General features: G+C 40.6%; 1 protein-coding gene across 3 annotated transcripts in view; it reads left to right on the top strand.

Moving 5' to 3' along the window:
• GATB (glutamyl-tRNA amidotransferase subunit B) overlaps positions 1 to 14,529 on the top strand; it is an 89,063-nt gene that overhangs the window by 55,414 nt on the left and 19,120 nt on the right. For all 3 annotated transcript variants that reach the window (XM_060778844.2, XM_060778845.2, XM_060778843.2), the window contains one exon: positions 10,572 to 10,706. In XM_060778844.2, the coding sequence (XP_060634827.2) occupies positions 10,572 to 10,706 (135 nt within the window). The remainder of the gene's footprint in view (positions 1 to 10,571; positions 10,707 to 14,529) is intronic.

The raw sequence follows: 14,529 nt of genomic DNA, 5'->3' as shown, positions 1-14,529 counted from the left end.
AAAATGTATTTCTGCTGTAGCTAACGGTACCAAATGAACACAATATGACCCTTTGTTTATCTCCACAAGCCTTCTGTTTGTGTTTGAGTACAAGGAACCTAAACGTTATATGAGGGATTGCAATAAGCACACTGTTGCAGCTTGGTCCTGTGGGTTTGCTCTGCAAAAATTCTCACTTTGAGCCAGACCCAAGGTTCATTCATAGTTGCTTTTTTTGGATTACAGCTCTTAGCATCTTGGAAAAAGCAACATTCTATAGCTCTGTCCATTGAGCAATATGTATGAGGCTGCAGTAATAGGTATTCATTACATCTTGCAATCGTGATTTTGTTTTGGAAATAAGAGCAGGGCTGGATCCTTTTCTCTGGGTTTTCCATCTCCACTTTGTGTATTGCCAACCTAGGCTACTTTAAACCCAGAGTGGGGAAAGGGAGTAACCTTTCTATGTCTTGGGGAAAAAAAACAGCTGTGGGGTACTTCAATGATGGAAAACCAGAAGACGGGAAGAAGACAAAACATCCTTTTTGGTTTCCCAGAAGAGACTACCATTTCTGTCATAGCTTCAGATTATATATTTTTTATTTCATTTTATTCATATCCTGCCTTTTTCTGACATTTCACCCATGACAGCTTACAGCAGGGCTACAGCAAGATACAGCTTAAAGTCTGATGATTTTTTAAAAAATCGAACAATATTGAACAAATTATATTAAAGTATCATTAATTTTTATAAGTGTAGATGCATTGTTAAAAGCTGAATGAAGAAAGTTGTGGGTAATTCCTATCTCATAGTAGTCTGGGTGTGCTCCTGAACTCATTGTTGACCCTTGAACCCTGGACTACTGCAATGCTCTCCACATGGGGCTGCCTTTGAAGATAGTTCAGAAGCTGCAACTGGTTCAGAGATCAACAGCCAGATTACTAACTGAGGCACCATACAGGGAGCAAACAACTCCCACGTTAGGGCAGCATCACTGGCTGCTGATCTGTTTCTGGGCTAAATACAAAGTGCTGGATATAACCTATAAAGCCCTAAACGGTTTGGGCCTAGACTGTTTGACAAACCAGATCCCTACCTATAAACCCACCAGGACACCGCGATCATTGGAGGGGGCCCTCCTCTCGGTCCCACCCCCATCTCAAGCACATTTGGTGGAAATGAGAGAGGGGGCCTTCTCCGTGGTTGCTCCTTCCCTCTGAAACTCCCTCCCTAAAGAAATCAGAACATCCCCTTCTCACCTCTCCCAAGAGAGCTAAAAAATCAATTGTGTATGCTAGTGTATGGAGAGGAAGATGATTAGTTTTTAACATTGATTTTAACCCATTGGACAACATTGAGAACGATTATCTTAACTTAATGAAGAGCTGTATATTCACATATTTCATATTCTTATATTTTTTATACCTTTACACATTTGATGGTTTAATCTATCTATGGTGTTATTTATGAGGCCTGAATGAGTTACATGTTTAGCCAAGGTTGTTCAATTATTCTGTTTTTGCACTGTTTATTGTTTGTTTTAATTGCTTTAATTTATTTTGTTTGAATTTGTTTTGTATCTGGCATTGCATTTTGTCTTTTTGGAAACCGCCCTGAGTCCCTCTGGTGAGAGAGGGTGGGTTAAAAATAAAGATGATGATGATGATTATTATTAATAATAATAATATTATTATTGTCATGTAGTTTGAGCCTCAGATCCACAGAAGTGAACTTGTGTACCCAGGGTGCTTAAAATGATGCTAAGGGTTCATTTTCTTTTTTCTGATCTGACTTCAACTTGTGCATCTAACTAAAGTGGAATGTAGTCTAGGATCTGTCTCTTAAGCTAAATAGCAATCCCTGGAAAATGTCTGTTTAATTTGAATGCTCTGAAAGTAAATACAGAAATAAAATGGAAAATATAGGGCTAGGTTCCTACTCCATGAAAAATAAGAGCAATTCAACACGTTTGAGCAGGAGTCCTCGGTGGTGCAATGGGTTAAACCCTTATGCTGGCAGGACTGCTGAACGAAATATTGGCAGTTCAAATCTGAGGAGTAGAGTGAGCTCCCGTCTGTCAGCTCCACCTTGTCATGCAGGGACATGAGAGAAGCCTCCCACAGAATGTTAAACTGAGCAGTGTCCTTGCAGACAGCCAATTCTCACACACCAGAAACGGCTGGCAGTTTCTCAAGTTGCTCCTGACATGAGAAAAAAAAAAACACCTTTCAGCAAAGTCTTTGTTCAGAATCAACAATATGCATATGTGAAATAAAACAACCTAGTCAGGTGAACTTTACCTCCTTCCTCTTTGCATCCAGAGATGACTTTTTCTTTCACCAGCTTCCACTTTTCTTGTTTTCTATTTTTGACAGCCAAACTTGTAGTTGTCCTTTTAAATTTTGGGGTAATTTATCTGCTCTCCCATTTTCTCTTTCTTTTATACGTTCAACAAGGGATTTTAGATATACCTGGTATTTACTACGGTTGTTGTAGGTAGGGACACAAGCCTACATAGACTTGCAGTGCTGGGGATGAGCAGGATTTGTACTGTAGTCAATCCTGGTGTGGATGCCAGTGTCCTTGGACGAGAAACTTAGTGGTAAAGACCCATTTCTATCGAGGCCTGCTTGATCAGAACACAAGAGAAGGTTGCTTCTGGGCTCTAAAAACCTTGCCTAGAAAGTAGAGCTTGGAAAGGTGACTTTTTTTAACTATGGCTCCCAGAATCTTCCAGCCTGAGGACTACTGGGAGATACAGTCCAAAAGAGTAACTTTTTCAAAACTTTGCAAGGTAGGTAAAGCAAACTCTGTCTAACATAAGTCTTTCAAGCAGAAAGCAAACACGTTTTTATTCAGCCAGATTTTTTGGCTTGTTAGATGACTAGTTTGTTGAAGTAGGTCTCTTAACTGACAGATGCTACTCGTTTCTTTTTTATGGATTCTTTTTAAAGTAATGCATATTTAATTCATTTTATGGCAAGAGATCCTGCGCTGGGAGACAAACGTATCTCATTCAGCTCTCTCTCCATTGCAACAGGTACCAGCAGGACCTCTAGTGGTTCCTAGGACACTCCTGCAGATTACATTGGGTAGCACATCCAGCTAAAGCGAAATAGCTGGGGCATGTCACCTGGATATGTTACTAGCCACTGTGTGGCTTGCAGGTTACGCTGAGGAGGTCTTTGCATTGTTGAATGACTAGAACACAATTTCCAACCCACTCGGTGACCAAGTTATGATGTTGTAAGGCACACTTACAACACTATAACAGGGTGTCAGTTTGAATTATAATTTTGTAGGGTTACTGTGAGTTTTCCAGGCTGTATGGCCATGATCCAGAAGCATTCTCTCCTGACATTTCACCCACATCTATGGTAGGCATCCACAGAGGTTGTGAGGTATATTGGAAACTAGACAAGGGAGGTTTATATATCTGTTGAGGGTCTAGGGTGGGAGGAAGAACTCTTGTCTGTTGGAAGCAAGTGTGAATGTTGTCATTAATCACCTTGATTAACATTGCAAAGCCTTGCAGCTTCAAAGCCTGGCTGATTCCTGCCTGGGGGACTCATTTGTTGAGATCTGTTAGCTGGTCCTCATTGTTTAGTGGACCAGCTAAAACATTCACTCTTATTTTTAAGAGAGGAAACTATGAAGAGATTTCCCATTTTATTATCTATTTCAAATGAAGTTAGTATTCTCTCTGTGTCTCTTTAAATTAAGATTTTTAACTCATTCAAATTGCAGAGCATTCTCACAAATGCAGATTTGTGAATAAGACACCACCTAGCAGTATCATTGTTAGAGCTATCGTTGAGTAATCCCATCAACCACAATGCCCTTGCTGTTTTAGAAAAAGGACCTTGGTGGGCTTGATGTCTAAAGAATAACAAATGTTTCTCACAATTCTCAGCAGTAGGCAGGGAGATTGGATGGCCTTAGGGCAGAAATAGCTATATACACGCACGCATGCAACAGTGGATGGATTGTTGCATTTGAGAACAGGGTGATTGAACTGCCGCAGTGAAAGCAGATCCAGCAAGAAATGATGGAAAGATTGGGTGGATTAGGCAAACAGAGACAGGTGTGCAAAAACGCAGTACAACACAATTGGTTGGAAGGTTGCGGTCATTTTTATTTTTTTAAGTGTCTCTTCATGCTTTGTGTAGATTAGTGAAGCTCAGATGGCTAAAGGCTGTGAGCCTATCAGACGTTATATATGGTTTAGCTTGCGAGCAAGGCTCTTGCAGGAAATACTCCTGCACATGTTGCACCACGTAATTACAGGCTCTCCAAAACAACCTTTCATCCAAAATTATGGACATTAGCGTTGAGAGCCAATTCAACATATGCTTAATTGTTAACCCCATCACCGATTACCTCATTTTCACCCAAGGGCATGTTTCAGCTGGAGTTGATGGCTTGTTTTCCATGCATAGGAACCAAATGTTGTTATGAATCCTTCCTAGGAAGCCGCATAGACCACTACCTTTTACAAATAAATAGGGAAATGCTTTATATTGGCTAATGGGCCATCTAGTCAAGGGTTATGTTTTGTCAACCCTGATGAATGCAGCGTCTATATTTTTTCTCCAGTTTTATATCTCTAGTGCAGTGTTTCTCAACCTTCCTAATGCTGCGACCGCTTAATACATTTCTTCACGTTGTGGTGACCTCCCCAACCATAAAATTATTTTTGTTGCTATTTCATAATTGTAATTTTGCTACTGTTATGAATTGTAATGTAAATATCTGATATGCAGGATGTATTTTCATTCACTGGACACAAATACACAATATACCCAAATTTGAATACTGGTGAGGTTGGGGGGGGGGTGATTTTGTCATTTGGGAGTTGTTGCTGAGATATATAGTTAATCAAAGAACATTCTGAACTCCACCAATGATGGAATTGAACCAAACTTGGCACACTGAACTCCCATGATCAACAGAAAATACTGGAAGGATTTGGTGGGCATTGACCTTGAGTTTTGGAGTTATAGTTCACCTACATCCAGAGAGCACTGTGTACTCAAGCAAAGATAGATCTCGACCAAACTTGGCACGAATACTCAATATGCCCAAATGTGAACACTGGTGGACTTTGGGGAACACAGATCTTGACATTTGGGAGTTGTAGTTCACCTACAATCAAAGAGTAGATTGTTGTAGGTTTTTTGGGCTGTATGGCCATGTTCTAGAAGCATTCTCTCCTGATGTTTCACCTGCATCTGTGGCAGGCATCTTCAGAGGTTGGTAGACCTCAAACCTCTGAGGATGCTTGCCATAGATGCAGGTGAAACGTCAGGAGAGAATGCTTCTAGAACATGGCCATACAGCCCAAAAAACCTACAACAACCCAATCAAGGAGTATTCTGAACTCAGACCACAATGGATCTGCAGCAAATTTGGCACACTACCTATATGGCCAACATTGCATACTTTTTGGGTTGGAGGGAGCTGTTTTTGAATTCTGGGAGTTGTGGTTCACCAACACTTAGAGAGCACTCTGTACCAAACTAGTGATGGAACTAGTAAACTTGCCACACAGAACTTGTCTCAGAAACACCCCTCCCCTTGGCTGAGAGGCCAGCCAATCATAGCAGAGGAGGGCTTTTGGTGAGAGGATTTGCCGTCTATTTACAAAAAGGAAGAGAAGGTTAGGCGGAGAGATGTTAGGCCTTCTCTGCCAAAGGGGCACCTAAGACCATCAGAAATAGACCCCTCCGAAAAGCCCCTCATGACCCCTCCCAAGGGTCCCGACCCCCAGGTTGAGAAACACTGTTCTAGTGCAAATCTGGAGGCTTCCAAATCCACAGTTCTGAATTTGGTCTCAAACTGCCAAGCAGTGCTTCTTGAAGATACAGAGAGGTTTATCATGCCCTCGAGGCTGTCTGGTGCTGCAGCTTTGCCCAGATTATGATAAATAAAATATCTAGCAGCCATGTGGGCAGTTCCTTTAAGAAGAACATCTGTTCCCATTATATTTGTTTATGGCGCTCACATGTTTGTGTTAAGTGCCTGGCCAATGGAGGGTGAGTGGGTTAGCTTGTCCCTTCACCTAATCGGGAAGTAATCATTGGAGTCTTTAATGTATTCTGGGCTCACTCAGATCTCATGAGGATGCGGAAATTCCCTGCTGGGACTAGCGGTTTAGGAATTAACGTCTTGAAAGCAGACCCATACTTATCTTCCTGTCCAGATGATACCCATGTATGAAGAACCCATTACATTGGTTCTCAGCTCATGGGCTTTTTTTTCTTTATGCATAACTGAAAGAGCCAAGGAAAGGCAATTTGGCGCTCTCTAATAAATGTGCAGAAACTGCCTTCAAGCAGTTATTGCCTAATGTTGCCTTTCCAGATAAGTGAAGCTATTCCTTAGCAAAATGATCCACAATCTTTTGGGCACTGAAGGTTGCTTGGAGTGTTGACTGTAGAGATGCATATACATGCATACAAATATACACTCCAGCACACAGGTATAGGGGCCTTAAGCGTCTCCTTTTCTACCTGATAAGATTTTGGGATTGCTGGTTTAGGAGGAAATGGAGTAGAACTTCTTCTATTAACCAGAAATCTTCACTGGAAAACCTGTTCTAGGAACTTAGAGACCTGTGTCTTCTTTGCTTTTCTCTTCCCTTGTTTTACTCACCTTCAGTAAAAGAAAGGCAACTTGGTAAAAAGTAGTGTAGCTAATTTATACCTTGTATGAAGTTGGGTTTGTACTTTATACAAGCTGAGTTTTGAAAAGGCAGAAGAACAAGCGATCAAATTGCCAATCTCCTCTGGATAATGGAGGAGGGTAGGGAGTTTCAGAAAAACATCTATTTCTATTTTATTAATTATTCTAAAGCCTTTGAATGTGTGGATCATAATAAATTGTGGCAAGTTCTTGATGTATGGACATACCAAGTCACCTTGTATGTCTCCTGAGGAATCTGTATAACGACAATGTAGCAACAGTAAGAACAGACCACAGAACAACAGAGTGGTTCAAGAGTGGGAAAAGAGTATGGCAGGGCTGTATGCTCTCACCCTACCTATTCAACTTGTATACAGAACACATCATGCAACATGTGGGACTTGAAGAACCCATGGCTTGAGTTAAAATTGCTCGGAGAAACATTTAGGTATGCAGATGATACCACTTTGATGGCTGAAAGCGAGGAGGAGCTGAGGAGCCTTATAAGCAAGGTGAAAGAAGAAAGTGGGTCGCAGTTAAACATCAAAATTATGAGAATAGACTGAGTAATAACTGGCAAATAGAGGGAGAAAACATGGAAGCAGGGACAGATTTTGTATATCTAGGCGCAAAGATTACTCCAGATGTAGACTGCCAACAGGAAATCAGAAGACATTTACTTCTTGGGAGAAGAGCAATGACCAATCTCGATATAATAGTGAAGAGTAGGGACATCACACTGCCAACGAAGGTCCGTATAGTTAAAGCAATTGTATTCCCCGTAGTAAGCTATGGATGTGGAGCCCCCAGTGGCGCAGTGGGTTAAACCCCTGTGCCAGCAGGACTTAAGACTGACAGGTCGCAGGTTCGAATCCGGGGAGAGGCGGATGAGCTCCCTCTATCAACTCCAGCTCCTCATGCGGGGACATGAGAGAAGCCTCCCACAAGGATGATAAAAACATCAAATTATCTGGGCGTCCCCTGGGCAACATCCTTGCAGATGGCCAATTCTCTCACACCAGAAGTGACTTGCAGTTTCTCAAGTCGCTCCTGACACGACAAAAAAAAGCTATGGATGCAAGAGCTGGACCATAAGGAAGGCTGAGCGAAGAAAGATAGATGCTTTTGAACTGTGGTGCTGGAGGAAAATTCTGAGAGTGCCTTGGACCGCAAAAAGATCAAACCAGTCTATACTCCAGCTAATAATACCCGTCTGTTCACTGCAGGGAAGGGAATTAGAGGCAAAGACGAAGTACTTTGGCTACATAACATGAAAACTTGGAGAAGACAATGATGGTGGGAAAAATTGAAGAAAGGAAGAGGGGCCAACCAAGGGCAAGATGGATGGATGGTATGCTTGAAGGGACTGGCTTGACCTTGAAGGAGCTGGGGGTGGTGATGGCTGACAGGGAGCTCTGTCGTGGCCTGGTCTATGAGGTCATAAAGAGTCGGAAGCAACTGAACAAATCAACAACAACAACATAACTAATTTAAGTAGTAACTTACTGGAGTATCATTGCATGGCCTGCTGCATACCTGGAGGACCATCGTAAGCCTGTTTTATGCCTGGTTGATTTCCCATCCTGAAAACGATTTAATCAGTGGTAGTGGATGATTTGAAACACGATTCGTCTAGCCATCTCGTTTTAATCTTGTTTTGCATAAAGCATTACTAATTGTGCTAGAGTGTTAAAAAGCACACCAATTTTCTTAAGTTTCACAGAATTAGTTGTACAGAGTTTCTAGCACAAGTCATTTCTACATCGGCAGATTGCAGTTGCCGAAACATGCAATTATTTCGTCAGCGTAGGATCAAGCAGAAGCAGCTGTTTATAAAAGACACTCCTCTCTCTTTCAGCCTCTGAAATAAGAGCCCAGGGAATACAGAAAACGACTGCCCAAAGAAATAGCTTTTTAAAAAATAACTAGCCCATTCTCTGGGGTTTTTACAAGGCATCCGAGCCCAGAGACAAAGCTGGAAGGTGCTGTAACATTAACTAATAATTATTCCAAGCTGACACTTATGTTCTCCCAGCTGTGCTTTACTGTGATGGATAAATGAGCTTGAGCTAGCCCGGGCTCTTCCATTATGACTTTCCATACCTCTTTGGTCTGGGGCCTACCTTTATTATGTAGTTAATTTCCACCAACTGATGGGCACTCATCACCCTACTGACTGCTTAGCCAGAATTGCTCCCTTAGTGTACAGTTTACACTTTTATCTATCCTGTGATGAAATATGTTGTGGTGGTTTTAGAGTGCCCACTGAAAAGTCACATTTTGAATATTGTGATCCATACAGTCCCACATACCTCTTCCTTTCATGTGAATTGGAGTGGAGGGCTTATTAACTATTTAGGTTATTTATTCAAATCACAGTATTACTAACAAGGGTACACACCAGCTGTCAGGACCAGTCTGCAAAAATAACTTGGACAACAAGGAGGGAACCAGTCTAACTTCCGTAGATAATAATATTAATACCTTAATAATAACACTTTATTTGTATTCCGTCCTATCTCCCCAAGGGGAGTCAGGGCAGATTCCTGCATATACAGACACAATACAAACATTCAGTGCCTCAAAACAATATTTTTTCGTGTCAGGAGTTACTTGAGAAACTGCAAGTCGCTTCTGGTGTGAGAGAATTGGCCATCTGCAAGGACGTTGCTCATGGACACAGATACACAGATCAAGGTAAAGCCTTCCCCTTCACCTCCAGCTCTAAGGGATGGTGCTCATCTCCATTTCAAAGCCAAAGAGCCCATGTTGTACATAGACAACTCCTAGGTCATGTAGCCGGCACAACTGTATGGAGCGCTAGGTGGTACCTATTGATCTACCCACATTTGCTAGTTTGGCAGAAACTGGGGCTAACAGTGGGAGCTCACCCCATCTCATGGATTTGAACTGCCAATCTTCCGGACAGCAAGTTCAGCAGCTCAAACGGTTTAATCCATTGCACCACCGCAGTGTTCTAGCCATAAAAGGGCCATATCCAATGATTCCAGTAAAATACACTATGTAACAATATTTGAAACATTTTCTGTTCCTGGTTTGAAAGTGTTATTCCTGTTTAATTGTTTGGCGCTTACTTTGAAAGTCGTTGTTACACTCCAGAAACTTCATTTTTGTGGCTGCCACAAACTGTGTTGAATTAGTTGTGACTCTGTGACATATTCATTGAAAAACTATAGCAAAATGTGCTGCAAGATGTCCTGCAAAAAACAAAGTTTTTGCAGTTTAATAAACTTTTTCCATGTCTTGATTATAGAACCAATTAGGAAAGGACATTCATAGTGTTATCAAAGTGTGGGAAGCCAAAATAAAGGAGCCACATTGCATGGAGCCTCAGAACGGTGTTAGTGAACCAGAACAACAATTTATTTAGCCCAGTGTTTTGTTTCCTGCTTGGACAGCTGCCAGTGCTGAGTGCTGTGAACCCAGACATTCATGCAGCAGCCAAGGCAAGAATGGCTATTCCCCTGACAATCGTTTCCAGCAAACTCCAGACTAGGTGAACTTGGGTGAAACTTAGTGAGTCTAGTACGATTGTAATATAATTCCAATACAGTTGAACAAGTTGAATACACCTACATGTCTGTAGCACAAAGGTACAATTTCTGCTCTATTCCTTCTTTACTCTGAGAGCTCAAAATGGCTGTCCAAAAATGTTCTTCATTTGCTAAGAGAAACCTGTAAGATGATGAAGTACATATACTAAGCATTTCCAAGGTTTTGTCATGATGTCTACGAGAAGTCATTGTCAGATCAGTATCTTATTTTAAGCCTTAGGGGTTCCTTTAAAAGCCTAACTCTTTTTTTATTAATGCTTATTTTACTCTTGCCTTCAGAATGACAAGAGACATGTTTCAAACACAGATTTTCTTTTATCTTGATGATGCAGGTGTTGGAAGAGATGTGGAAGGGGGAAGGGAAGACTCCCACTCTGATTGTGAAAGAAAAGGAGCTTGAACTGATCAGAGATCGGAATGAGCTTGAGCACATCTGTCAGGCTGTGATGGGAGACCATCAGAACGAGGTGATATTGATAGCAACCCCAAGAAATTGGGAACAAGAGGCTTTGACACTTCAGGGTGGGCAGTGGTGATAAAAGATTTAAATTGCCATCTTCCCTTCAGATTGCCATTTTTTTTTGTTTGGCAACTCTTTAGAGGAAATAGAAGAAATTACACTGTGACATGTGAAGTGGCTGCAGGAGACAGCAAATGAGCTGAGATTTAAACCTAAATATTCCTGGCTTTGGCAGCCTCCCTCTAGCTAACCTGAATAGTCCTTACAGATAGCAGCAGAACAGCATCTGCCTGTAGAAAAAGAAAAAGAATAACTTCTATTTTTATAAGTAAAGTATATACTCAAGTATAAGCTGAGTTTTTCAACCCCCTTTTAGGCTGAAAAAGCCCCTCTCGGCTTATACTTGAGTCAATATTATTTATTATTATATTCTGTTGTTGTTGTTGTTATAAAATTTATTATTTTACTCTATTTACATTATTTTACTCTATTATTTTATTACATTTATTATTTTATTCTATTATTATTATTGCATGTATTGTTTTACTCTACTATTTTTATTACATCTATCATTTTACTCTATTCTTCTTCTTCTTATTATTATATTTATTATTTTGCTCTATTATTGTTATTATTACATTTACATTATTTTACTCTATTATTCATAGACTCATAGAATCAAAGAGTTGGAAGAGACCTCATGGGCCACCCAGTCCAACCTCCTGCCAAGAAGCAGGAATATTGCATTCAAAGCACCCCTGACAGATGGCCATCCAGCCTCTGTTTAAAAGCCTCCAAAGAAGGAGCCTCCACCACATATTATATTATTACATTTATTAATTTAATCTTATTATTATTATTATTACATTTATTATTTTACTCTATTATTGGAAGGCTACATAAGCACATTTACATTGAAGAAGGTTAGAACAATCAGAGTTGGGTAGTCTTATCTTAAATTGCAGTTTTATGTAAATATTCAAAAACATTTAAGCTACTGGTGCCGCAATTAATTTTATTGTATTGGTATCTATTTTTATTTTTGAAATTTACCAGTAGTTCGTGCATTTTCCATCCTCAGCTTATGTCAATACATTTTCCCAGTTTTTTGTGGCTTATATTTGGGTTGGCTTATAATCGAGTATATACGGTATTTTCATGTACTTTCTACAACACGAGACAGGAAAGCAGTAATGAATGGCTTACATTAAGTGAAATGCTGCCTGGGTACTCATGCAGCCGGAAAAATCCTAACATCTATCGAGAACTATTCTACTTACGCCCACAGCTCTTCAGTGCTAGCTAACAGCTTTGCAGAGAGCTTTTGATAACGAAAATGAACATGCTCTAGGTCTGCCTGACCTTCATCATGCTAACTAATTTGTAGTGGCTGATGAAAGTGCCTCTGTATTTTTCCAACTGGTACTGAAGTGCAAGCACAGAGTGGCTAAACAGTAGAAGCGATCAAGGAGTAGAAGAGGAAGAGGCCCACCACTTTGGATCTTGTTTTGATAATGACACAGATTGTGCGACTTTTAATTCTTTTTAACTAATATTCTGGCGAAGCCAGGCATGAAAAATCAAAGTCTGTTTTGATGCTGCATTCTCTGAACGACAGGCGTTAACGTTGCCTGGGAACTCTTAGTAGCTTACACTCCTATGAAATCTTAATGATAAATTAGCACTTTCCCAGCTGATAAGTCAAAGCATGTGCCGCAATGCACTTTAGCATTATCAGCATGATCGTGCAAGGCCTATTCCATGACCATTAGCACAGTATGCATTCCACTGTTAAGAACAGAATAATAGTCATTATTTTTGCAAGGAAGCTGCTGTGTGCAGCTTTAAGTCTCAGCAGCCCAAAGTGTGACACAAAATGTAAGTCCCTCATTAGTGTTTGGGAATGTGAAAGATCCTTGTGCATGGGCATTTGTATACTGACAATCCCTATGTTACAAATTACTTATAGTTAAGAACCAGGATGAGACAACAGGAAGTGAGAGCAATCTACCCCTAGGAAGGGAAATCCACTCCTGAAGGAGTTATCACGTGGAAAAAGGATTTGCACTGAAGCTTTATCACCAATCCTTGTTTCTACAAGCTAATTTTTCAAAATTCAATCATCACAGGGACAGAAAATGAGGTGAAATCTTCTGAACAGGGCACAGAGAGCAAAATGAACACCATAGAACTGTTAACCCTTCCCTATGTTATCCAAAGCATGTGCACATGCGTACACACATTCACACACACACACATATGTATGTATGTATGGCTGGAGTTACACTTAAAATGTACCTAGAATCATAGAGTTGGAAGAGACCTTGTGGGCCATCTGATCTAACCATTCGGCCAAGAAGCAGGAAAATTGTATTCATAGCACCCTGGACAGATGGCCATCCAGCCTCTGTTTAAAAGCCTCCAAAAAAGGAGCCTTCATCACACTCTGGGGGAGAGATTTCCACTGCTGAACAGCTCTCACAGTCAGTAAGTTTTTCCTAATGTTTAGGTTTCCTTTCCTGTGGTTTGAAGCCATTGTTCCATTGTGTCCTAGTCTCCAGGGCAGCAGAAAACAAGCTTGCTCCCTCCTCCCTATGACTTCTCCTCACATATTTATACATGGCCATCATGTCTCTCTCCACCTTCTCTTCTTCAGGCTAAATATGCCCAGCTCTATAAGCTGTTCCTCATAGGGCAGACCCTTGATCATTTTTGTTGCCTTCCTCTGGACATATTCCAGCTTGTCAATATCTCCCTTCAATTGTGGTGCGCATAATTGGACATAGTATTCCAGGTGTGGTCTACTAACCAAGGCAGAATAGAGGGGGAGCATTACTTCCTTGGATCTAGACACTAGACTCCTATTGATGCAGGCCAAAATCCCATTGGCCTTTTAAGCTGCCACATGACATTGTTGGCTCATGTTTAACTTGTTGTCCACAAGGACTCCCAAGATCTTTTTCACACGTACTGCTATTGAGCCAGGCATACCCCATTCTGTATCTTTGCATTTCATTTTTTCTGTCACAAATGCCTTTCTTGCATTTGTGGGTCCGAGGAAAGAGAGGATTTAATACACTTATCTGTTACATTGCCCTTTGTATAATGACCTTCGAAACAATCTTCTGGGAGCCCTTTCAGAAGAAAGGGCAGCATGGCAACAGTCAGTAGTTATCTGTGACTTGTTAGCTGATTGTTCCAAAAATATAACATTAAAGGTAGCCACATTTGCAGTTGCAGCCCAAAAAATCCAAGCTAAATTGGTAAACTCCACGGCAGAGGCTAGAAATGGAAATGGAGATAGTTTGGGATGATACAAATCAGACATTTGTGATTGTTCTCATGTGACTTCTATAATTTTAAAGACCCAATATATGGAACAAATTTTAATGTTTATATTGGAAACTGCTTATTTTTAAAGGTTGTATATTATGTCATGTCATGGCCTATGGCTAGTACAATAAACAATTAAATTCATAGTTGTATATACCTGTTTCAACTTACATCCAAATTCAAGTTAAGAACATACCAGCAGAACCTATATTCATAACTTGGGGACTGCCTATATAATTCTACAGGAGCACAAAGGATTTTTTGTTTTGATACCACAATCACCATCAACTCAACACCTACCATAAATTGGCACCTATGTTTTATGTGGCTTTTGCAGTCAATGAAAATTTAAAATGCTAACCGTGGAGAAATATGACATTCTTCTTCCACCCTCTAGTAACATCAAGGTGCATCTTGGGTGTCTGAAAAGCAGTGCTTCCCAGCAGCAGCAGCACTACCTTGAGGAAACTTAACTTGGTTCCCCAGCAACAAGACAA

This window comes from Anolis sagrei, chromosome 5 (assembly GCF_037176765.1).
Source record: "Anolis sagrei isolate rAnoSag1 chromosome 5, rAnoSag1.mat, whole genome shotgun sequence".
Classification (NCBI taxonomy): Eukaryota; Metazoa; Chordata; class Lepidosauria; order Squamata; family Dactyloidae; genus Anolis; species Anolis sagrei.
The sequence above is the reverse complement of the archived record's forward strand: the minus strand, read 5'-3'. Positions and strand labels throughout refer to the sequence as shown.